This window comes from Equus caballus, chromosome 6 (assembly GCF_041296265.1).
Source record: "Equus caballus isolate H_3958 breed thoroughbred chromosome 6, TB-T2T, whole genome shotgun sequence".
NCBI classification, from domain to species: Eukaryota; Metazoa; Chordata; class Mammalia; order Perissodactyla; family Equidae; genus Equus; species Equus caballus.
Genome location: NC_091689.1, coordinates 78,493,186 through 78,517,004, shown reverse-complemented (window position 1 = coordinate 78,517,004; position 23,819 = coordinate 78,493,186). Strand labels below are relative to the sequence as shown.

General features: G+C 57.9%; 1 protein-coding gene across 13 annotated transcripts in view; it reads left to right on the top strand.

The window, feature by feature from the left end:
- The window catches only part of RAPGEF3 (Rap guanine nucleotide exchange factor 3), a 29,120-nt gene extending 5,301 nt beyond the window's left edge, over window positions 1-23,819 (top strand). The window contains exons 1-29 of one of the 13 annotated variants that reach the window (XM_070270184.1): window positions 1,500-1,806; window positions 2,265-2,477; window positions 5,842-5,903; window positions 7,948-8,001; window positions 8,091-8,197; window positions 8,402-8,523; window positions 8,676-8,844; window positions 9,435-9,519; window positions 9,831-9,891; window positions 9,984-10,060; window positions 10,251-10,397; window positions 10,923-11,035; window positions 11,327-11,415; window positions 11,711-11,789; window positions 11,982-12,132; window positions 12,217-12,299; window positions 13,140-13,179; window positions 15,892-15,973; window positions 16,301-16,447; window positions 18,347-18,444; window positions 18,920-19,045; window positions 19,136-19,317; window positions 19,593-19,683; window positions 19,825-19,875; window positions 20,833-20,920; window positions 21,293-21,357; window positions 21,957-22,126; window positions 22,230-22,301; window positions 23,193-23,819. In XM_070270184.1, coding sequence (XP_070126285.1) covers window positions 8,786-8,844; window positions 9,435-9,519; window positions 9,831-9,891; window positions 9,984-10,060; window positions 10,251-10,397; window positions 10,923-11,035; window positions 11,327-11,415; window positions 11,711-11,789; window positions 11,982-12,132; window positions 12,217-12,299; window positions 13,140-13,179; window positions 15,892-15,973; window positions 16,301-16,447; window positions 18,347-18,444; window positions 18,920-19,045; window positions 19,136-19,317; window positions 19,593-19,683; window positions 19,825-19,875; window positions 20,833-20,920; window positions 21,293-21,357; window positions 21,957-22,126; window positions 22,230-22,301; window positions 23,193-23,754 — 2,718 coding nt within the window. In that variant the 5' untranslated portion in view covers window positions 1,500-1,806; window positions 2,265-2,477; window positions 5,842-5,903; ... (2 more) ...; window positions 8,402-8,523; window positions 8,676-8,785 and the 3' untranslated portion in view covers window positions 23,755-23,819. Of the gene's footprint in view, window positions 1-556; window positions 1,807-1,867; window positions 2,111-2,264; window positions 2,478-5,841; window positions 5,904-7,927; window positions 8,002-8,090; window positions 8,198-8,401; window positions 8,524-8,675; window positions 8,845-9,434; window positions 9,520-9,830; window positions 9,892-9,983; window positions 10,061-10,250; window positions 10,398-10,922; window positions 11,036-11,326; window positions 11,416-11,710; window positions 11,790-11,981; window positions 12,133-12,216; window positions 12,300-13,139; window positions 13,180-15,891; window positions 15,974-16,300; window positions 16,448-18,346; window positions 18,445-18,919; window positions 19,046-19,135; window positions 19,318-19,592; window positions 19,684-19,824; window positions 19,876-20,832; window positions 20,921-21,292; window positions 21,358-21,956; window positions 22,127-22,229; window positions 22,302-23,192 lie in introns of those variants that run through there. The other 12 variants (XM_070270187.1, XM_023643440.2, XM_023643439.2 and 9 more) reach the window with 12 other exon arrangements.

Here is a 23,819-nt window from a genome sequence, read left to right as displayed (position 1 = left end):
CCAGCAACCTAAAACTTCAACTCCCTGCCCCACCCCCACTCCTCAAAGTTCTTCCCCAGGCACAGCTGTGCCCTCAGTGTTATCCTTTCCCACCAATATCCAAGCTCTTCTTCCTCCTTCCAAATTCTCAGAACTTGGGTGGGTGGGTTCGGGCCTGGGCCCAGATTCATTCTCAGGCTCCCCTTCTTCCCTGAAGGGGCATTTCAAACTCCAGCACCCTTTCTCAAAGGGTGGACGCAGCAGATAACCTGAGGGGGTGTCGTTCAAAACACAGATTTTCCATCTCATGCCAATAGGACTGAATCTGAAGGCGGGGGGATGGACTTTGCTTTATAAGCTCCTGAGATTTTTTACACACATGAAAATTGAGATTTTAATCAATTAAAATCCACTCCCCCAACTTCAAAAAAATAATCTTCCTTGGAAGATGAAGGCTCCGCGTCCCAGCGCAGGGGAGATGGATTGTCAGCGATGTGTCTTTCCCAATCCTGGCAGGCTCAGCAGCAAAGGGGAAGGGAAGGAGACCGGGCAAAAAGGGAGAGAGTCCTAGAAAGCTGGGGGCGGGGCGCGCGCCTCGTTCCACAATGCTCATCCACATCCTGGGCCATTCCGGGGCGCCGCGGGAGTCGCTGTCCTGGAGTGACTGTCTCTCCGCCTTCTCAGAAGCCGGCATGGGGCGAAGAGGGCGGCGCTGGGCTACCGGCGCGGCGGTGGCAACAGGCCCGGGGAGGCGACCGGCCTTGGGACAGAGCCCTCATAGGACGCTGGAATCCTAGAGCTCCCTCCACCCGCCTGGTCGCCGCGAAGCGCGCGGCGGGGGGCGTGGCTCTCTAAAACCCACTCCTCTCGAAGCTCAGCCCCACCTCCGACCCGGGTGCGTCCCGAGCGCGGTCTTTCCTCTCCAGCCTCCATTTCCCCATCCGCGCCCAGCGTGTGTGTAGGGCGGGGGGGCAGGGGGTTGAGGGGTGTGTAGGGAGCGCAATGGTGGGAGGCTCGGCGGCGGGATTCCCCGCGGGAAGGCAGCCCAGCCCTCCCCCCGGCAGTCGAGACCCTGAACCGAAACCGGAGGCAGGACGCCCCTGGCCGGGAAGTGGCCCCAGCCCGGATTTCCCTCCCGGGTGGGGCCACAATGACTCACCCCCTCCCCCTTCCCCCGGTTTCCTTGTTTGCATTTCTCCTCCCGGCCACGTGGCGGCCGGCGGAGCCCTGAGCGCCCCTACCCCGCCACCCCGGCCCTGCGGTCCCCGCGCACACTCCAGGGCCGCTCCTGCCCGCTGGGCTTCCCAGGGCTCCGGCTCGTGCCCGCTCCCCATATCCCCGAGCCCGGACTCCACCCCTGCCCGTGCCCGTCTCCTCCCCTACGCCCTCCCCTACCGGGAGGCCGGGCGCCTCCTCCCCGCCCCCTCAGCCCGTCCGGGGAGGGGAAGAGGGCGGGCAGCGCAGGGGGTGTGACAGCTCCCGCCCGGACCGGTGCCAGCTGCAGCTTCGCTTCAGCGCCCGGTGCCAGCTGGCTCTTTCGTCTGGGACGGAGGGGGAGGCTCAGGGCTCCTTGTCCCTGGGGGGGACTCCCCCCCACGCCCCTAGCCCTCCACCCACCGAAGAGGAGCCTCTCCACCCAGCCCTGCCTCTGGCTGACCTGGCAGCTGGTCCAGCTAGGAATTGGCCCTGATCACTGCGCCTGGGACTTAGAGCCCGCACCCCTCCAGGATCCCCCTATTAGAGCTGACTGGGGGCTCTCTGGCGCCCCCACCCCCAGCTTTTTGCTAGAACCTACCCGGCTGTGCAAGCTTGAGAAGGAACATGAAGGTGGGTAAGGTGGGGTCACGGGGGAGGAGGAGCAGGAGGAAGCTGACAGGGTGGGGAGTTCGGGTGGGAGAGAGAGGGTTGGTCAGGGGTGAGGGAGGAGGGGAGAAGAAGGGTTTGAGCTGAAACTGCATTTCTAGGGGATCCAGTGAGTCTATAGCCTCATACTGGGAAGGTTGGAGATCCCTGCAGGGACATGGGCAGTGGGGTGGGGCAGAAGTCCAAAGAAGACTTGGAAGAAGGGCTCCATCTCCCGTGGGCCAGCTGGAGACCCCTAAGTGCGCCAGACCGGCAGGCCCTAGGAAAGGTCTTCCTGTCCCTCCCCCGGCTCCTGGCAGGCCTGCAGCACCTCCTCCTGACCAGTCCAGCGGACTCTAAGGAAGTGGTTCTGCCTGAGGCAGTCATGCCCTGGTCCAGCTGCCCCAGCCTCATGGCTGTCCATCTTCCTCCCCGCCTCACAGGTTGGCTGGCCAGGTGAGAGCCGCTGGCAGGTGGGCCTGGCTGTGGAGGACGGCCCAGCTCTGGGAGAACCGCCGGTGGGAGGCCTCCCGGACGTGGTGCCGGAGGGAACACTGCTCAACATGGTGCTGAGGAGGATGCACCGGCCCCGAAGCTGTTCCTACCAGCTGCTGCTCGAGCACCAGCGCCCCAGCCGCATCCAGGGGCTTCGCTGGGTGAGTGCCCATTGCCTGCTGGGCCAGGGCCAGGAACCAGGGCCGGAGTGGGGCCTGGATTAGGAGCACCGGCATCCTACTGGTAGCCCAGCTTGGTCTGGGGGCATAGAGGGTACTTCCCGGGTGGTCGGTGAGTTGGGCAGCTTGGCTGCAGTGTGCGTGGGCGGCTCACACAGCTGTACCCTTTGTGTCTGTGTGTGTGGTGCCCAGGTGCCCCCATTTGGGCATGGGGGGGAGAGGAAAGAGATTTGTCATTTATCTGTCACCTGTGTGCCTTGAGTTAGGTGCTTGTGTGTTCTGCAGGTGGAGGGAGGTGTGTGTGAAATACTGGGGGCTGGGTCAAGTGGGGGGTGAGGTAAGCTTGGTTATTGTTCTTGATACATCACCGTGGCAACATTCTCCTTTAGGGAGCCACGGAACTACACTGATTCTGCTTTTTGATTTTGGGGAGAGGTGGCTTTGGGGAGCTCAGGGAAGGATTCTGAGAACTTTGGAGAGTCTGAGGTGACCGGAGCTCCCGAGTGAAGAACATCTCTGGAGCTGCAAGAATGAAGGAGACAGCAGGAGGGGGGAAGAATGGGGTGGGGGCAGGATCTACATCAGCAGGGACCCTCCCCCCAATCGGCTACTCTTACTAGAGTGACTTCACCTGAGGTTCCGTGTGTCTTTTCTGTGTGCCCACCGGTGGGGGAAGGGGCGTGGTGCTGGGAGGGCACTTGGTAAAGAGTGGAGGGGAACGCAGGAGCAGGTGACAGACCAGGGAGAGCTCGGCTCTTGTCGGCAAGTCCCACTCAGTAGAATGACTACCACCTTTTGCCTCCCTCCTCTGCCGACCGCTGTTCATATTTACCAAAATATGAGGCCGAGTTGAAAAAACCAAGGCCCAGCAACAGGAGGGGCTCCTGCTCACAATCAGAATCGGGAGGACAATGTCAGTCCCCAGCCCTCCCCCCAGCCCTCCCTCCCTGGGTCTTCCTGATAAGGGGCCTCTTGGGCCTGGGTCCTGCTCAAGATGGGGCTCTGGAGGGGTAGGGAGCTGGTCCCTTCTGGGCTTAGCCGTCCCCCTGACCCGCTCTGGGTCACTGGCAGTAGCTACTGCTTGGAGCCAGTGGGCTGGAAACCTCCCTCCCACCTTCCCTCCCAGGCTATAATTACTTGTGCATTTCCTGTCCCCTTCCCAGCTTGTAGAGGCAAGGTGGGGCGTCAGGGGAAGGTCAGGTGTCAGGACAATGAGGTCACTGGAGGATCCCCTGGGATCCAAAGTCTGGGAGAGGGTGGAGGAGGCCGCCAGGCTGTCTCCTGACTCTCCCAACCCCCCAGAATTGGAGGGCTGGTGTGTGGTGGGGAGGCAGGAAGGGTGGGGGTGAGGGTTGCTGGAATGTAAATGGGGTCAAAGGCACAGAAACAAGGCCCCTCCCCTGCCAGATGGGGCAGCACATGAGGACGGGAGATTAGAGGCAACCCAGATTTTTAGGGCCAGGGGCAGGGGCCACACCCTCTCTGATGGCATCTCTGGGCAATAGGGACGGGTGGTTGCAGCCCATTGTGTCTGTGTTTGAGAAGCTCTGGGTACCTGTGAAGCGGCACCTCTCGTCTCTGGCTGATGCCTTTGGCCCATGAAGGGCTCACGTGAGGGAACTGGGCAGGAAGTGTGCACACACAGGGTGAAGGGTGGATGTCGTAAGGGAGTGGAGCCTAGAGTCCTGGGAGGACAGTGCTGGGAGTTATTCAGGCCATGCCTACCTCTTAGAAACCCATCAACCTCCTGAGGTCTGAGGAGAGTGCTTTCTGTTCCTACTAGACCAGGACAAGAGACAAGGAAAGCAGGTTAAAGCAGGAGGGCCTGAGGTTGGATACAGAAAGGACTTACCATCTGTGGCAAAGGGGACGTTGGAATGGGGTAGAAGAACATGTCCTTTGGAAAACATGGGAGGGAGAGGAGACTGTCTGATGCCAACAGAGGGGTTAATCTGTCTAGAGACAGGGGCAAGATGAGGATGGCCTTGGTGCATCCCACATGCTCAGAGAAGCCTGTGATGCTTCTCTTTGAGTGATTGTTTTGAGGGAGGTGGTTCTATTCTTGAACTCAGAAAACAGGCTTTCATCCGGTCTGTCCCAATAGAGCTAATAGTTATCCAGTACCTTTCCTAGGCACTCTTATAAGAGCTTTGCCTCTATCTTATCAAATAATCTCACAATAGTCCTGTGAGATGGGTACTGATGTCATCATCTCATTTTACACATGAAAAAACAGAGGCACCGAGAGGCCAAGTGACAGGTCCAGGGTTACACAGCTGCTAAAGCACAAAGCTGGGCTTTGGTCCTGGGCAGTCTGGCTGCAGAGTCCAAGTTCATGGTGTACTCTTTCCTGCTGCAGAAAGTAACCCCGACACCCCCAAAGCATCAGCCCACCCCACATGTCCTTTCCCTGTCCCACCACGCACAGCCTTGGCCCGAGACCCTAGCTGGGGCCCAGGGGAACTGGTCTGACGGGTCCCCACGCGGCTGTTTGGCTCTGTGCCTGTCCCTCAGTCCAGCTCTGACGTTCAGCGACAGGGAGGACAAGTGGGGCAGGCTGGTTCCAGGGAAGCTAGCTAGCACCTCTTCTTCCCCCCCACCCCCAGAGTCCCTCCTGTCCAGGCATGAGAGGAGGCAGTGGGCCAGGGCCTTCACCCCAACCCATACCAGCCAATTCCTTTCCTCTGAGAACCCCTAAGCTGACACTCAGGGTCATCGGATCAGGGACAGGGTCAGCCGAGGTCCATTTCTTGCACTGTGTCCACATGATAGGTGTCCATCATGAAAGAACAAAGTTTAATTCAATTACTTAACATTTACTAAGCAGTTACCAAAAGCCAAGCCCTGCTCCGAGGGCTTTATGTTATTAACTTGTTTGATTATTACCCTATGGGATATGTATTATTACCATCAACCTCATTTTACAGATGAGGAAACTGAAGCACAGAGAGGTTAATAAGCAGTGCAAGGTCACACAACCAGTTGGTAATGGAAGAACCAGGATTTGAACCCCTGGCTCCGGAGCCCACACACTTGACCCCTCCCCCATCCTGGGAAGTTCCCGGTGCCCAAACTTTGTTTAACCCAATGTTTTCCAAACTTACTTGCTCGTGAAACATTCCAGAAGGCAGAATACCTCTACTATCTCGGCTTCCATGGCACGCAGTTGGGGAAGCACGGGGTGGCTGCCCTGGGCGATGCAGGGCATGGTGGCTAAAAACATGGGCTTTGGAATCAGCACGGTGTCAGTCCTGGCGCCCCTGTTTGCTGGCTCTCAGGGCAGGTTATGTAACCTCTGAGCGTCCCCCTGTCAGCTGCGAAATAGGAGACAAACCCCTACTTCCAGGGGCAGCGCTGGTGGCAGAGTCTTCAATAGAATCTTACATTTCCAAGCAGTCGTGTGACTAGGTAAGTTCCTTCATCGCTCTGGGCTCCTGCTTTCCTTGGCAGAATGGGAGGGTGCCTTCAGGTCCCTTCCTCAGCTCTGATGGGCCAGAGCCCTCGTCTTGTGAGCCTCGTGCTCATCCCCTGGGGCAGGACAGGAAGTGGTTTAAGCAAGGCCTGTAGATCTGGGATCTGGGATCCAGGATCCAGGTCATGACCAGCCTGGCCGCGTGACCTGGCATCTCCCCTCCTGATGTGCCCTCCACGGTCAGAATAATACCAGGAAGGGAGTGTGTGCTGGAGCCTGGGTCGTGGGCACCAAAGGGAGTTGCGGCCACCTGGGCTTCTGGACATGAACAACAACAAGTTGTTAGCACTGGGCACTGTTTGTTCCGACACAGGGGGCTGGCTGGGTAGCATTCCTGCCCTTCCTCCTTCTCTGGCTCCTCCTCCTCTTCCTCATTTCCTGTCCCTGAGTCTCCAGGGCTCTGTGTCTGGCACCGGGCTGGGCCCCATGACCCGGGCAGGGATACCCTTGGGACACCTAGTGACTTCCGCACGGTGCTGGTCCAGGCGCCTACTCACGCGAGGCCTCTGGCCTCTGCCTGGCACAGTGGGAAGGTGCCAGGACTGGGGGAGGGAGCTCTGGGTTTCAGCCTGATTGCACGCCCCCCCACAAAAGCCAGGTCCTTCGCAGGGCCCTGAGAGTGGCTGGGAAAGCAGGAGAGAGCGCTGGTGAGGAGGAGGGGAAGGAAAGGAGACGGGCAGGTGTGGTGGGTGGAGTGAGACCAAGAATGTGAGCACTTGAGGATAGGAACTGAGTTTAACCCTGGCTGTCTGGCTCTCCCAAGTAGGTGTGACTGAGTTACACAGGGCACTTCACTCAAGACTTTTGTTCCTTCATGAGTCAAAGAGGACAGACAATACCTGCTCTGCCTACTTCATACCTGATCACCTTCTCTATGGGATCAGGGGAAATCATGGCGGTGGTCATGCTGTGTAAACTGTAAAATGCTCTGCCTTTGGGAGGGCGTGGGGAGGGGAGGGCATCCTGTCCAGAGATGTCCACAAACTCCTTTTCTCAGGTGGCAGGAAAAGAAGGGCTGTGAGGGGCTTTTGGGACCCACACCCCAGGACATAAGGGCCCAGGAGTCCCGATGGCTCCATTGATACCCAGGGTAGGGAAACGTTGTTAACCAGTTTCTACATAAACCCATCTTCTGGAGCCAGGCCTGTGTGCTGCCAAGTGTTACTCACTCTTATGGAGTTCTGAGCTAGCGGCAGCATCTCGAAGGAGCAGGGCCGCCCTTTGCCTCACCGATGAGCGCTGACAGCTAACATGTCCATACAACTCCATGCCAGGCAGTGCCTTAAACATTTGATGTGTATTGACTCACACAATCCTTCTAAAAGCCTGAATTGGCATTATGAGTGTTTCATAGGTTTTACAGATAAGGAGACTGAGGCAGGGAGAGGTTAAGTCCTATATTTGGGGTCCCACCGCTATGGAGGCACAGGGATTTGAATCCAGGAGTCTGGCTCTGGTTTGTGTTTTTAACTCCCTGGCAGCCCCAAGGCCCACGGTAGGCAGGAGACTTGCCCACAGCCGTGTGGTTGGGGACAGACCCTGGCTGGGGATCAGGAGCAAGTGTTCCAGGCCTCTCAAGCCTCTCACTGCCTGGCCTTTCTCCTTCACATCCTCATGCTCTCCCAGCTCCATCACGCACCACCGCCCCCCCCCCCCCCCCGCCCCCGAGGTGCAGTTTACCTGGGAGCCTGGGTATACCTGGGGCCTGTGTAAGTGGAATGGGGATCTCATCTGTGGGCATGCCGTGCTTGGGTCTGGAAGGAAGACAGGGGTCTGGTGAGAGGGTGGCAGGGTGGGAGGAGGTGAGTGCCTGGCACACGGGGGTGCTCAGTGAATATTTGTTTAGTTGTTGAATGAGTACCTAAATGGATGCATTTGGAGTCGGGATGGGGCGAGGGTGGAGGTGATGGCGGAGGGTCGGGTCCAGGAGCTGGATTTGAAGCTGGGTCCTCATGTGCAGACGCTCCCCTCTGCCCTCAGACGCCACTCACCAACAGCGAGGAGTCCCTGGATTTCAGCGTGAGCCTGGAGCAGGTACGAGCCTGAAGGGTAGAGCTGGTAGGGGGCAGCATGACCTGGGGCTCAGGGCCTGAGCCAGCTGCGCCCCTACTCCCCTCCTCCAGGCATCCACAGAGCGGGTGCTCAGGGCTGGGAAGCAGCTGCATCGACATCTCTTGGCCAACTGCCCGAACCTCATCCGAGACCGAAAGTACCACCTTAGGCTCCATCGGTGAGTGGAGGCCTTGCCTCCTTGCCCACCCTTCTGTTTACTGTCCCTTCACGTCTCTTCCAGCATGGGTCCTAGTCCTCCTCCTAGCAGAACTGAGGCTGGGCCTAGGATAGCACCTTGCAGATGCAGAGTTCCTCCCTCTCCCCTCCACCCTCCTGCCGCTTGATTCTCTTTCCTCTTCCCTGTCCCCTTTACCTCCCATAGGCAATGCTGCTCCGGCCGGGAGCTGGTGGATGGGATCTTGGCCCTGGGGCTTGGGGTCCATTCCCGGAGCCAAGCTGTGGGGATCTGCCAGGTGCTGCTGGATGAAGGTGCCCTCTGCCATGGTGAGCCTGAGCCCAGGGTGGGTCACCGGGGCTGAGCAGTCCTGGGGAGCAGGCATCGGAGGTGAAGAGAGGATGGGCATTGCAGTGGGGGCCTCATACCCACACTGCCTCAATCTCCTCTCTTCTCCCATGCTTGGTCCTCTGCCCCCCAGTGAAACACGACTGGACCTTCCAGGACCGAGATACCCAGTTCTACCGTTTCCCGGGGCCAGAGCCAGAGCCTGCAGGAGTCCATGAGCTGGAAGAGGAGTTGGTTGAAGCTATGGCCCTGCTCTCCCAGCGGGGGCCTGATGCTGTGCTCACGGTGGCGCTTCGAAAGCCGTGAGTCGGGCACCCTGCAACCCCAGGTCCCACATGGTGCTCAGACTCTGTGGTTCCTTGGTTTTTATCTCTGAGGGGTTCCCTTACTCTTCCTGAGGGAAAGGACCCTGCTGGACCAGAGACTGGAGCTGTGGTCTGCATTCTGCCAGGGACTCATTGTGTGGCCTTGAGTCCTCCCTTCCTCCTTCCCAACCTGTTTCTTCCTCTGTACCTGAGGGGGTGGGGTGGGGCAGACTCCGAAGACCCTGCTCCCTCTGATCTGCAGAGGTGGCTTTTGGCGTCTAGAGGCAGGTCTGGGTTCAAATTCCATTTCCACTGGCTACTAGCTGGATAACCTTGGGCGCCTCCAGGCCAGCTTCCTCTTCTGTCAAAGGAGGATAACAATACCCACGTCGTGGGGTTGTTGTGAGGTCAAAATAAAGCGTGTGCAGTGCTAGCCCGGGGTCTGGTATGTGGTATGCATTCTATAAAGGCTGGCCCATCATTGATCGCAGCCATTGTGGAGGCTGGGGCTCAGGGGGTGAAGTGGCCCCCGCCCGGCCTTGGTCCCACAATTCCTTGTTTACTTCCTGGCCCTCCTGTGCCCGCAGCCCGGGACAGCGCACGGACGAGGAGCTGGACCTCATCTTTGAGGAGCTGCTGCACATCAAGGCTGTGGCCCATCTCTCCAACTCGGTCAGTCCACGCCCCCCCCGTGACGGCCCGGAGCCTCCAGCTGCTGGGCCAGAAGACACTTCCCTCCCCGGCCACCTATGACTTGGACATTTCCCTCTACTTTCCTGCCCCAGTGTCCTAGTCTGACTATCCTTTGGCCTCTATGAACCCGTTTCCTCCCTTGCTTTGCCTCCTGCAAATTCCTGGTCACCTGGCCCAGCCACATATCTGTCCCCCGAGCACTCGCGTCTTTGGACCTGACCCCCTCACCCCTAACCTGGCCCCTCTTTCCTTGGACTCGCCCCTCTGACCCTCCTCTCCCTACCCCACAGGTGAAGCGGGAATTGGCGGCAGTTCTGCTCTTCGAACCACACAGCAAGGCAGGGACCGTGTGTAAGTCAGACGGGACGGGAGGCTGGAAATGGGCAGAGGCCCCCAGGAAGCGGTGGGTGCCTGGGAGCATGTCTGACCTGCACTTCTCTCAGTGTTCAGCCAGGGGGACAAGGGCACCTCGTGGTACATTATCTGGAAAGGATCTGTCAACGTGGTGACCCATGGCAAGGTAGGTGTTCCCTCCCTCCCTGCCCTGGATTATAACCGCTCCCTGGTCCATGTCCTCATAATGGTGCTTTTAATGGACCCAAGGCTGTCTGTCTCCTGGGTCTTCTCCTGCCTGGTGGGTCTCCCACCATGGGTCTGTCCTGGTGAGGGGTGGGGCGCTGAGCTGGGCTCTGATGGAGGCCTGGCTGCAGGGGCTGGTGACCACACTGCACGAGGGAGATGACTTTGGACAGCTGGCTCTGGTGAATGATGCACCCCGGGCAGCCACCATTATCCTGCGAGAAGACAACTGTCATTTTCTCCGCGTGGACAAGCAGGACTTCAACCGTATCATCAAGGTGCTGTGCCAGGGGGTTGGGAGGGCAGGGGACAGGGAGGGACGCTTCTCTGAAGAAGTGATGTGGGGCAAGGAGGAGGGAGCAGAGAAAGCCCGTAAGGAGCAGGGAGAGGGAGGAGATGGAGGAGCTCGGAGAGGATGGCTGGAGGTGGGAGCACAGCCCTGGGTGTGTGAGGAGGTCCAGTGAGCCCCGTGAACTCTGGCCTGGAGTGGGAGACAGGGGTTGGGGGGGTTATGGGGCAGGGGACTAGGGTGCATGGGAAGGCAGCGTAACGGAGAGTGGGCTCCGCAGAGGGAGGCCGCAGAGGGATGGGTGGAGGAGGGGCTCAGGCTGTGTGATGAGCAGGAGTGGGAGTGGGGAGCAGATCCAAAGCCGTGGGCATTAAATGGGGTGGGAGAAGGGCTGAGGGTCCTTGTGGGAGCCTTGTTGGGCTCAGGGTCTAGAATGGGGGAGGTGGGCGGAGAGACCCTAGAATGGTGGAAAGAAGTGGTGTGTGCTGAGTCCTGGGTGTGGCCTCTTCTCCAGGATGTGGAAGCAAAGACCATGAGGCTGGAAGAACATGGTAAAGTGGTGTTGGTTCTGGAGAGAACCTCTCAGGGAGCTGGCCCTTCTCGGCCCCCGACCCCAGGCAGGAACAGGTAACATACCCACCACGCTACCTCTCCACACCTTCCCTCTTGCCCACCTTCTCTCCTTTTGTTTCCCAGGCTTTACTCAGTTCCTCTGTGTCATACCCCTGCCCACTGGCCCCCTGGGCATGGAGAGTCATCCAGGCACTAAGTTGCATCCCCTGAGTCAGCCTCCCCTCCACCCCAAGGGGGGACCGTGCTGGCAAATAGGGAAGAGAGAGATGATGGGTTATTGATGTCTTCCGGGTTGTGGGATTGGGGATGGTGGCACAAGTTCTATCGGTTGGCCATTTCTGCCAGATACACAGTGATGTCTGGCACCCCGGAGAAGATCCTAGAACTGCTGTTGGAGGCCATGCGGCCCGATTCCAGTGCTCATGACCCAACAGGTAGGGACAAGAGACACCCTGCCTGCTCTCTGACTCACTGGGGGTCGGCGTGGTCTGGGGGAGGGCCAGGCACCCCGCACCTGACCTCATCAGGCGCTGGATTGGTCCATCTAGCCAGCTGGCAGGGAGTCCTCATTCGTGCGCTCTTGGCTTGGGTGAGGTACTATCGCAGGGGCTTGGCATCGCGGGTACCTTGCCCATGATGGACTTGGGGGAACAGACACTCCAGCTGTGCATGAGCTTGTGCTCAGTAGACTTGACCTCTGAAGCCTGTCCCCTTGTCCCTGCCCTACAGAGACTTTCCTCAGCGACTTCCTCCTGACCCACAGTGTCTTCATGTCCAGCGCCCAGCTCTGTGCTGCCCTCCTGCACCAATATCCTTCCAGCCCCAGGGTGATTAGGACGGCATGTGGAGCGGGGAGAAGGAATCCCTCATAGCATGGCTGTGCTGAGCCCTCCCACCTTATGCTGGGCCCAACTTGTCAGCGGGCCCTGGGCATCCTACTCCCCCTTTTGCCTGTGGTGAGCCCCCGTTGGATGCTGTGTTTCCCTTGACTGGTACCCACCTTCCACGCGGAGCCTGCGGGAGGCAGCGAGCAGGAGAGCAGCAGCTACATCTGCAACAAGAGGCAGCAGATCCTGCGGCTGGTCAGCCAGTGGGTGGCCCTGTACGGCCCCATGCTCCACAACGACCCCGTGGCCACCAGCTTTCTCCAGGTACCTGGGAGGGAGGCAGGGCTGGAGCGGGCCGCCGGGGTGGACACAGCTATAGCCGTCTCAGTGAATCTTGGCTCCTCCCAGAAACTCTCAGACCTGGTGAGCAGGGACGCCCGGCTCAGCAACCTGCTGCGGGAGCAGTGGCCGGAGAGGCGGCGACACCACAGGTGATGCTTTGACATACAGTTAACCTGTAATAGGCGTGACGGGCGGTGCATCGGGGCCTGAGAGTGCCAACTTTGGACTCAGATGCGGGGCTTTAAATCCAGGCGGCACCACTCACAGCTGGGCCGCCCTGGGCATGCTGTCCCCTCTCTGGGCTTTGCCTCATGATGAGGATGGAATGAGTTATGGTCCCTTAGAGCGCAGGGCACAGCCTTGCACACGGCGTACACTGCGTGAGGGTGGGCTGCGGTTACCCGTTTGTCTAGTCCTGCTTATTTCAGTTCCTTGTTCTTACCAGTCCCCTGGCTGTTCACCCTCACATCACGTGATCCTCCATTCTCCTACATCACACAGTCATTCAGTGTCATTCTCGCACGTCACACAGTCACTCAGTGTCATTCTCACATCCCCGGGTATGCCTGGATGTTTCTCACTTCCTCCATTTGGGACATATTTATTACCAGGCACTGTCAGTGCCAGTGCCGTCTCTGCCCGGCAAATTTTCTGGAGTTCACCCTGGCCTTCCCAATCGTGGGGCAGCTGAGGTTCGGGGAGCCCCCACCTGCTGCAGCGCCTGCTCCATCTGATGCCCACTCCATTTCCCCCTCGCACTCTTTTCCCTCCCCCGCTGGCCTGGGAGAATCACGGCATCCAGGGCCCGGCTTCAAGCCCCAGCCTTGCCTCTCTGTGGGCCGTATTCCCCAAGTCGTGCTAACCTCAGAGCTGCTGGTGAGGGAGGATGGAATCCAGAGCCCCGGGTGCCTCCCTGCTCCTGACCCTGTGCTGTGCTGCCTGCAGGAGCCCTGGCTCCAGTCTCACTTCCCTCTTCTCTTGCTCCACAGGTTGGAAAATGGCTGTGGGAATGCATCTCCTCAGATGAAGGTGCCTGCCCCCAGTTGGCTCCTGTCCTCTCTGTTGGGGCCTCAGCTTCTTCCCTCTGTTCCTCCGGGGACCTCACAGCTCCTCCTTCAGCCCCTGACTAAGGGGCTCTGCGTGGGAAGGTTCCCCATGTACAGACACACCCCTGAGTCTATGATAGGTGTTCACATGGCTGCTGTGGGAACACAGAGGTCTAAGGTCACCCCTCTACCCTCACCCCCAACCCCAGGGGCCTTTGTTCTGTTTGGGAGGTGAGTCCTGCTCCCAGTTAGGGTCAGTTAGCAATTCGTCCTGGGAGATAAGGGATGGGGCCTGAAGGCAGCCTCTGAAGCCCCCTGGTTCCTGGCCGCCAGTGCTGGGAGCAGGCCCCTCCCCAGGCATCAGCCGTGGCCGGTGCCATTCCTGGCAGGGGCCCAGGGGCAGCAGAGGGGGATGGGAAGATGTGACTGGAGCTGAGCTTTGGTGAGGAAGGGTGGGAGAAAGGACTGGAGAGATAGATTGGGGCTGGTTGTAAGGAGTGTTGCATTGCGAATAGAATCCTAATGCCCCACCTAGGCCTGCTGGGCCCCCTGTCCAGCTGCCTCTCCCACCTCATTGCATCCCCTTGCTCCCTGCCGGAGGTTCTCACAGGCTCCTTTTCTTCTATAGGCGAATCTTGTTCCTACCTCAGGGCCTGGATCTTTCTTTCTCTGGCTCTTTGCCTGCCTCGATCTTTCTTATTGTTCTGATCTCAGCCAAAATGTTGGGTTCCCAGGGAGGCACCCCTCTCTCCCTATCCAGAGCATTGCCCCAGCGCTGCCCTGGCTGCTCCGCTCCAAGGTGTCCTCTCTGATTTCCTTCAAAGCATCATCACCGCATGAAATTGTTTTCTTTGTCTACTTGCTTATCGTCTGTTAGTAGCTGTCATGCCTCCCTAGGATGCCTAGAATGAGGGTCCTTGACCTCTTTTTCCCCTCGCTGATGCTCAGGAGCCAGTGCGGACTCGTCCTCACGTGCAGGGCATTGTGCTCGGTGTTGACAGGGCAGTAGTGGGCTGGGAGAGCCCCCTGGGCCTGCAGGGGCTTACAGTGCAGGGAGGGACAGAGCTGCTGAGCAATCTCATGCTGTATAAGGACAAGGACAGGGGTCTCTGACAGCAGGGAAGGGAAGGGCTGCCCCAGGGTCAGGGAGAGCATCCCCAGGAGGTGACCACTGGAGCTGAGAGCTGCCGGGTGTGAGGTAGAGGGAGAAGGGGCCTGCAGGCAGGTGTGAGGGGGAGGGGTGCCCGCCCATCAGAAGCCCTGGAGGAGGGTGTGAGAGCTAGGGCCAGAGGACGCTGGGCAATGGGCGGAGGCCCGAGCACGCAGCGGAGGTGGGGGGCGGGGGGGTTGGTCTTTGTCCTCACAGCAATGAGAGCCATTGGAGGTGTTTGAGCAGAGGATGGATAAGATCAGATTTGTGTCTTGAATAGGTCAGCTCCTGAGCCTGTACTTTATCCAGTGGACAGTGGTGGCCTTGAAGCCTTTAGGAAGCCTAATCTGGCTCTGGTCAGGCAGATCGGAGGAGGAGGGAGCCAGGCCCCCGAGGGCTGAGGGTGGAAGAGAAGAGCTGGGCCATTGAAGTAGGTGAGGAGTGAGGTGACCTGGCCAGGTGGAACTTGGGGGTTGGCCCGGGCTGGTGAGGGCATGCAGGGAGACCCATTTCAAAGAAAAATCCCCAGAACAAGTGACAAGCTGTGGGGAAATGGGCAGGGGGCGGGGCCTCAGCCCAGAAGAATGGCTGGGAGGAGCGGTCTGGGAGGCAGGGTGAGGGGCCGAGGGAGGTGTGGGTTTGGGCTGAGGGAGCACAGACGTGGACGGATCCAGGAGGTGGTTAAGACCAGGGCTAGGAAGAGGAGTCCGCACTGCGGGTGAGGTTTTGAGAGTCTTCTCTGTGCAGGTGGCGCAGGAGGCTGTGGGGAACTCGGAGGAGAGCTCTGAGATTTGGAAATCTGGGGAAGAACCAGGGCCTGAGTTCTGAACCTGATCGCCACAATCAGAGCTGGGAGGAGGAAGGGAGTCAGGACCGGCATTGGCAGAACAGTCGGGATGGGTAGAGGAACCGGGGTAGGGAGGCCTTAGCCCGGCATGGATTGCTGCATTAGCCCACTGTGGTTGGGGTGCACCGAGAAAGGGTTGTGGGGTTTGACGAGGTGGTGACACAGTTGAGGGTTGGTGGATAAGAGCACAGTGGGAAAGAGGAGCAGGCTAGCATTCTAGCTGGGCCACTTAGCGGCTGTGTTGCCTTGGGAATGTTACTTAACCTTTCTGAGCCTCATTGATCTCATCTGTAAAATGGGAATAATAATATTTTTGTCAGAGGGCTATTATGAATATTTAGACACTTAGAATAAGCATGTACTTAATCTGGTATAAGGCAAATAGCAAACTGGCAAACAGCAGCCAAAAGAGGACGAGAGAGAGAAACCAGAACCACAGCTGAGGTGTGTTCACATCGGAACTCCTTTGGACCCGTTTGGCAGAGGGGCTGACATACCTGGAGAGGGGTTCTTAGCCCTGCTCCATCTTTTCTCCTGGAGCCTCGGCCCCCAGCGCCTTACCTGGCTCAGGTTCATGCAGCAAGCAGAGCCTGATGGTGTGCATGCTTTGTGGCTCCCATGCCACTGGTAACAAAGGCCCCTCCCAGCCCTGCACTCTCCCCTCTGTGTCATCGGGCCTTACTTTCTCTCCCTCTCAGGCCCGGAACATGCCTGTTTGGCTCCCCAGCCAGGACGAGCCCCTCCCCAGCAGCAACTGTGCCATCCAAGTTGGGGACAAAGGTTGGTGGTCCGAGCCAGCGAGGGCATAGTTGCATCCTGCTGTTGTCATCCTTGACCTCGGTGTGCCTGGTCAAGGGGGGCATGCTGTACTCCTCGGGTCTCTGTTCCAAGCTGTCAGGCAGAGTCGGCCTCCTGTGCCACCTCCTCGGCTCAGAGCCTCCCACCCGGTCTGCACAGTGTGCTGCTGCCCCCTGATCCCAGGCTTCTCCTTAGTGCCTTGCCTGCCTCCTTGGGACCCCTCCCACTGCTGCAGTTGCTGCCCTCTCCTTCCTGGGGTGGGGAGACCAAGCAGTGGCTCCCCCAGCCCAGCCCGGTCTTCCTCTCCAGTCCCCTATGACATCTGCCGGCCGGACCACTCGGTGCTGACGCTGCAGCTGCCTGTGACAGCCTCAGTGAGGGAGGTGATGGCTGCGCTGGCCCAGGAGGACAGCTGGACGAAGGGGCAGGTGCTGGTAAAGGTCAATTCTGCAGGCGGTGAGTTGAGTCTCTGAGTAGAGTGGCCCCAAGGGAGGGGGCCCCCTCAGGGCCATGCCCAGCTCCCCTGAATTAAGATCTTTATCATCTTTATCATCTTGATCAATGTTAATGATGGTTAACATTTATGGGAGGTTTCTTCCATCTCTTCAAAGTGCCTTACATGTGGTGCTTGAGAGCATGGACTCTGGAGCCGGCTGCATGCATTTGATCCTAGCTCTTTACGTCACTGGCTGTGTGTCCCTGGGCAGGACAGTTAATCTTTCTGTGCTGTTTCATCAGCTGTAAAATGAGGGTAATACGAGTACCTGCTTCATAGAGGAATTGTGAGGACTCAATGAGCCAGTCTGTTCAAGTGTTTAGAATGGTGTCTGGCACATAGTCAGCACTACGTGGGCGTCAGCTGCGACTATTACCATCCTCATGCTTATATATTCATTTAGTCCTAATCACCATCTTATGAGACAGGTACTTCTTATCCTATTTCCAGACAAAGAAACTGAAGCTCAAGGGGATTAAGCAATTTTCCCAAGCTCACATAGTCGGAGTGTAGCTGGCCTTTGACTTTAGGTAGCCTTCATTCATTTAGTCAATCAGCAAACATCATTGAGGGTCATTTATGGGCCAGCAATGTGTTAGGAGCTAGAGGTACAACGGCAAGTAAGGCTGAGTGGCTTGATGATTAAGAGCGTAGACTGTAGACTCCCAGACCTGCTGCTTACCAGCTGTGTGATCCTGGGCAAGTTGCTTAACCTCTCTGAGATGAGTTTCCTCATCTGTCAAATGAGCACTATAACTGAACCTATCACACAGGACCGCTGCAGCTACTGAAGGAGACGCTGTGTATAAAGCAGTTAGCGTGGGGCAGCGTGAGGATTATGAAGACCTGCCGTCAGGAAATGCAGGACGTTAAAAACCACTGTTGTCTGTGAAGGACACAGCCCGGGTCTGACAGCAGGAGCCCAGGGTGCACAGGAATTAGGGGCATCCAGAGAATAAGGGCAGGGAGTGGAGGGGAGAACAGCAAAGCCTTCCTCCTCCAGGAAGTGGGGAGAGAGGAATGAGGTCACCTGTGCCTGTGCCTGCTCTGGGAAGCACTGCCCTCTGCTGGCCACCTGGAGAGTTGCACTTGCCCAAAGGCGGTATTTATTGAGACCCTACTCCTGCGCCAGGCGCTGTTGAGAGCTGTGATCTCCACGTGGTTTTGACTGACGCCCATGCATAACCAATATTTCATTACAAACACTCTACTATGTGTATATTTGCTTATAAGTTATATACATATATTCCTACACTAATGTTATGTAATTATAAAAGCTATACACAAAATAGAAATGCAAAACAGATGAGAAAAACAAATATAAGTAGAAGAGCGAGTATTTTTTCCTGGACATATGGATGGCTGTGTGTACTTTACTCTGGAGTCCCCTGGTCTAGGGACTGGGAACTCAAACGTGACTCAAAACACAGTCCCCTTCCACAGGAGCTGGTGAAAATCAATGGTAAGTGTTCTGTAAGGCCTTCCCGATTTTCAAAGGGCTTTTCTACGTATCATGTACTTATAGTTACTATTTATATAAATTATTTCATTTGACTTGTGAGGAGTCAGGGCAAGTCTTATTGTCTCTGTTTGACAAAGGAGGAAACTGAGGGTCAGGGAGGTTCCCACCTTGCCCAAGTTCTGCCTGTCACACGAAAAATCCCCTTTCATCCTCCTGGGGCAGTGTGGCTGCGTGGGCAGGTGCACCTGTGCATTTAGAGCACCCGCCCAGGAATGCAACCTTCCCACTGGGAGAAGGGACCTCCCCAGGCTCGCAAACAGGGCCTCCACCCTGCCTCCAGTTGCTCCCTGTCCTCCCTCTCTGTCCCCACCCAGTGCAGCGTCTTCTCTCTTTGCAGATGCCGTTGGCCTGCAGCCAGATGCCCGTGGTGTGGCCACATCCCTGGGGCTCAACGAGCGGCTCTTTGTTGTCAACCCACAGGAAGTGCACGAGCTGGTAGGGACAGGCAGGGCGCCAGGGCCCAGGGAGGAGCTGTGTTTGGGGAGTGATAGGAGTGGGTGCGGGGGACAGTCACAGAGAGAAGGGAGAGGGGCCTGGCTCTGGCTGCTGCTGGGCCTTAGAGGGGAAGAGGAAGGAGTGGGCCTCAGCTGATGGGGGGATTCCAAAGGTTGGCAGAGGGGGAGAGCTGCTTGGGAGTTCTCAAGGAGAAAGAGGAAGATCTACCCTCATTAGGGGTTCCCCAGGGGGCAGGAGCCCTACAAGGAGGGGTCCCAGCATTGGGGAGCTGGCAGGACAATGCTCCTTGGGAGGTCCCATCCTTTAGAGGCCCCTCCACTCGCCGCAGCACCCCTGCCTACCCTAACACTCCTCTGACCACAGGCATAGGATCTTTGCCCCAAACTCTCTCCTCCCACCCTATACCTTTCCCTGGATTCCTCAGGCTCCCCCCTGAGCACTCTCCCACCTGCAGACCCCACACCCCGAGCAGCTGGGGCCCACTGTGGGCTCTGCTGAGGGGCTGGACCTGGTGAGCGCCAAGGACCTGGCAGGCCAGCTGACGGACCACGACTGGAACCTCTTCAACAGTATCCACCAGGTGCAGGGGCAGACCTCGGGGAGGACCTCAGGCAGCGGGGGCGCCCCCCACCCCCAGCACACACTCATCTCTCATGTGCCCTCCGACCAGGTGGAGCTGATCCACTACGTGCTGGGCCCCCAGCACCTGCGGGACGTCACCACCGCCAACCTGGAGCGCTTCATGCGCCGCTTCAATGAGCTGCAGTACTGGGTGGCCACGGAGCTGTGTCTCTGCCCTGTGCCCGGCCCGCGGGCCCAGCTGCTCAGGAAGTTCATCAAGCTGGCGGCCCAGTGAGTGCCTGTGGGGTGCATGGGGTGGGGGGCAGAGTCCCGAGGCTGCCTTTTCTTTAGCCCCCCGTCCCTGGTCAGTATGTTGCCAACTCTGCCATCCCTTTGATTCCCGGGCCCCCTGGAGCCTCTGCCTCCCTACCCCATCCAGCCCCAGTCCCCGCAGAGGCAGTGCTGGCCTGGCCGGACCCCAGGCCCCAGGCCTGGCTGTGGTCTGGGTGTAGGGCTCTGTGGGTGTAGCTGCTTCCCTTGAGGGTCTCTGGGTCTTCCGCTCACAGCCTCAAGGAGCAAAAGAACCTCAATTCCTTCTTTGCCGTCATGTTTGGCCTCAGCAACTCAGCCATCAGCCGCCTGGCCCACACCTGGGAGGTAGGTGCCCTCTGGATGGGGAGCCCAGGCCCTCCCCACCCCCAGTCCTGAGGTCGGGCCCTGTGCCCATCCTGGGAGACCTGGCTGGGGAGGGGGCTCCCATCGCAGGGCATGACAGCTCCATCTGCCTCTCCTTCGCAGCGGCTGCCCCACAAAGTCCGGAAGCTGTACTCAGCCCTCGAGAGGCTGCTGGTGAGTGCTGGGCCTTGGCTGCTCCCTCCAGGAACCCTGATTCTTGGCTTCCCAGCAGCCCCTCTACCGGTCCTTGGCCACTTCCTGGGTTTCCAACCCTGGTCCAGGGCCTGGTTGCCTTTGGCCTGGGAGTTTGGGGAGCTGGCTGAGGAATGTGGTGTTCAGCATTATGGTGGGGGTGCACAGTGTCTTATATTGCTCAGTGTGTGCCAGGTGTGGGGGGCATTTGCTTTGGCTGTGAAGTCCTGTGTGAAGACCAGGACAGGCCTGGTTACTGGTCCTGGGGTCTGAGGTGCCAGGGGACCGTCAGGGGGACACTGACCCACCTCAGGACTCAGGAAGCAGGTCCTGGCACCAGTACCCATGGTGTGTCAGGGCCTGTGAGGGGCCCCTCAGGAGACTCAAGGAGCCTGTGGGCCAGACTAGGCCAAAAGATGAGGCAAGAGTTGGGGAGCTGAACCCTCCACCCCCAGGAAAGGTTTTGACAGCATTCAGGAGAGAACTGGCACAGAAGTGTTTTCATCAGTGTGATTCTGGGAGCTCTTGAGAAAAAAGTTCACCTCGTGGGGCTCAAGAGGTTCACAGGAGTTCACCCACCAGAGAGAGAGAGGCAGGGACAGAGAGAGAGACAGAAACGGAAAAGACAGAGACGGAAAGAGAGTTTTCCACAAAACCTCAGGGCCCCTGTGACTAAGGGCTGTGAAGTTTCCTTGGGGCTAATTGGAGGCTGGGCAGCCACATGCGCACAGACTGGCAGTCGTGCCTTCGGGTTTCCTCCGCCGAGCCTGCCTTGGTGAGATCTGGGCTGAGAGGGAGCTGAACTCCGAGGGGATGGGTGTACAGCCTCTCCTTGGCGGCGCGGGGAGTTTGGCTGTGCTGTGGTATGTGCTATGTGCTATGTGGTGGGTTATGGTGTGCGGGACCCTCCCTCTCTCACTGTGGCTCCCTCCCTCTCAGGACCCCTCATGGAACCACCGAGTATATCGACTGGCCCTCACCAAGCTCTCCCCTCCCGTCATCCCCTTCATGCCCCTTCTTCTCAAAGGTACGAGGACCAGTGCTTACCTTCCTGCCTCCGTCCCATCCTTTCCTGCACCTGTGTGTGTGTCCACCCAACCCTCTCTGAGTGATTCCACTGTGCTGATGCCTTGGGGAGCACAAGGATGAATTAGGAGGTCGCAGGCGAGAAGCAGAGTTAAGACGTACAGACAAATAGTGGTGACATTAGATGGCCTATGATGTGAGGCCTATGAGATAGAAGGAGATTGCTCCAGGAGGTCAGAAGGGAGCCAGAGGGAGAGGGCTGTGTGGGGGTGGGACAGGCCTAAGGCTCCCCATTATCAGTCCTTCACCTTTCCAGGGATGTAGGAAGGGGAAGGACTTTGGGGCGCTATGAACAAAACCCGTCTCTTTGCAGACATGACCTTCATCCACGAGGGCAACCACACGCTGGTGGAGAATCTCATTAACTTTGAGAAGATGGTGAGTCCCAGGGGAGTGGGCATCGGCACTAGAGTGGGTTGGGGGATGTCACTGTGGCCTTGGAAGGGAGCCGGGGTGGGAGATGTTCTAGAGTTGTTATTAATAATATAAATATGAATACTTCTGTTAAAATAGCCGCTGCCTAATTCAGAGACAGGAAGTAGGTTAGCGGTCACTTTGGGCTGGTGGGAGAGAATGGAGAATGACCACCAACGGATACAGGATTTTTTTTTGTGGTGATGAAAATGTTTTAAATTTAGATATGGTGATAGTTACACAACCCTGTGAATATACTAAAAGACCATTAAATTGTATACTTTGAATAGGTGGATTGCGTGGTATGCGAATTTTATCTTAATAAAATTGTTTAAAAAAAAAAAAAAAAAAGGAGCCCCTGCCTTACTCCTTTGCATACCAGAGGGCCTGGTCTCTGTTAGGGGGTGCTGGGGTGACAGACTCAAATGCCTCCCTTCAACAAGAGTCCCCTCCAGGGTTCTTCCTCTCTGAGCCCTTCTTGACTTCTGTTCTTCCCACTGCCTGGTCCCCGCTGGGCCTCTGGGCGTGCTGGGGCAAAGCAGACACGCCCCCATCTCTTACAGACCCTAGTCCCTGGGAGCACCTCGCTCAAAGGGAGCTCAGGTTCCCAGCTGCCCCACAGGCCACACCAGGGTCCTGCTCCTCAGGCCCGGTCTCACATCCTTGCCTTGCCTGCAGAGAATGATGGCCAGAGCCGTGCGCATGCTGCATCACTGCCGCAGCCACAGCAGCGGTGAGTGGGCTGGTCCCCCTGGGTGGGAGCCCCCTGAGCAGTGTCCCCTTCACGGCTCCAGCTTGGCCCTGTCTCCCTGACGCCTACTTCTCCCCCGTCCCAGTGCCCCTCTCGCCCCTCAGAAGCCGCGTCTCCCACTTCCACGAGGACGGCCAGGCGGCGAGGATTTCCACGTGTAAGTGGGGGCGGGGGTGGGTGCTGACAAGTTTGTCAGGGCCGGCGTGCACATGTGAGGCTGATAACGCCTCCTTCACAGCACGGCTCTGCGGTAGGCAGAATGTCATCCCAGCTTCAGGACGTGCAAACAGGCTGGAGTGTTGAAGGGACTTGTAGAAAGCTGCGCAATTAGTTAGTGGTAGAGCTGGGACTCCTGCACTCTTACTCCAGGCCTGCATTATTTTAAGTGGCCTTCAGTTGCATGAAATGGGATTCATTATAATCCATGGTTCATGCCACACTGTCCTCATTGGCCCTGTATGTTATGTTATGTACGTGTATATTCTGATGACATAATGAGCACCACGGGACCTAAGCCAGGTATGAGCACTCTGACATTAACTTGCAACTCCCTGTGCAGTGTGTCCCTCTCCTATCCCCTTGCCTCTCCCCACCCAAGGTAACCACTATCCTGAATTTTGAGTTACTCCTTTTCTTGTTTTTTAAAATAGCTTTATCATGTGTATTTACACCCACACATACACCCACACATATATATCTTTAAAATGCCTTGTATTATAATATGTATATTATGACAAGATATTCTTTCGTTTTAGTTGTTTTTGAACTTAGTAAAGGGGTATTATGCTGTATGTAATCTTGGAGACCTGCTTTTTTCAATCTGTGCTCTTCACCCCGGTGCTCTCTAACCCCAGTGCTCTCTGCCCCCCCGGGGCCGTGGGGTGGGGCAGCAGTCTTCTGGACTGGCCAAAGGAAGTGTCGGGGTGGGTGGGGGTGGGTGTCGGAGGGCTGGAAGGCTGATGTGCTCCTTGGACGGGGGAGGGGTGGGCTCTACAAAGTGGCATCCGTGACCCGCTGCCCCCACCCCCCCCAACTCTCCCCCGGCCAGGCTCGGAGCAGTCGCTGAGCACCCGGAGTCCAGCCAGCAGCTGGGCCTATGTCCAGCAGCTGAAGGTCATCGACAACCAGCGGGAACTCTCTCGCCTCTCCCGGGAGCTGGAGCCGTGAGGAGGGAGCTGAGGCTGGAGCAGGCACTTCCCGTCGGGAAAGCCAGGGCGCGACCGGGCCCAAGAGGCCCACGGGCTGGCCACAGCTGGGCAGGGCTCTCCGTGGAGTGGACTCGAGGCCCTGGAGCGGGCAGTGTGGACGCAGCTGTCCCCTGTGATGACTGGCAGCCAAGGAGGACCTCAGGGTGGAATGAACCGGGGCCCAAGGCCAAGGAATGGGGGACAGAGAGGCCCTGGAGTGGGTGGGAGAGCAGAGCAAGCGCTGGGACTCTGTGTTCAATAGAGAGCTCTCCACACCAGGTTTCTTCCAGACCCTGTGCCTTGTGGCTTTGTTGTCTGGCCATCTCCAGGCCCCTGTGGTTTGTTTTCAGAGTGGACCAAGAGCGTCTGCATGTGTGTGGCATGTGTGTGGCAGGGGTGGGGCTGGTTGCCTGGGGAGGGTAGGGGTGGGATGGGTGGTGACAGTCCTGTTTTTCTTTCCATAGCATATGAGATAAACATTTGGGTGT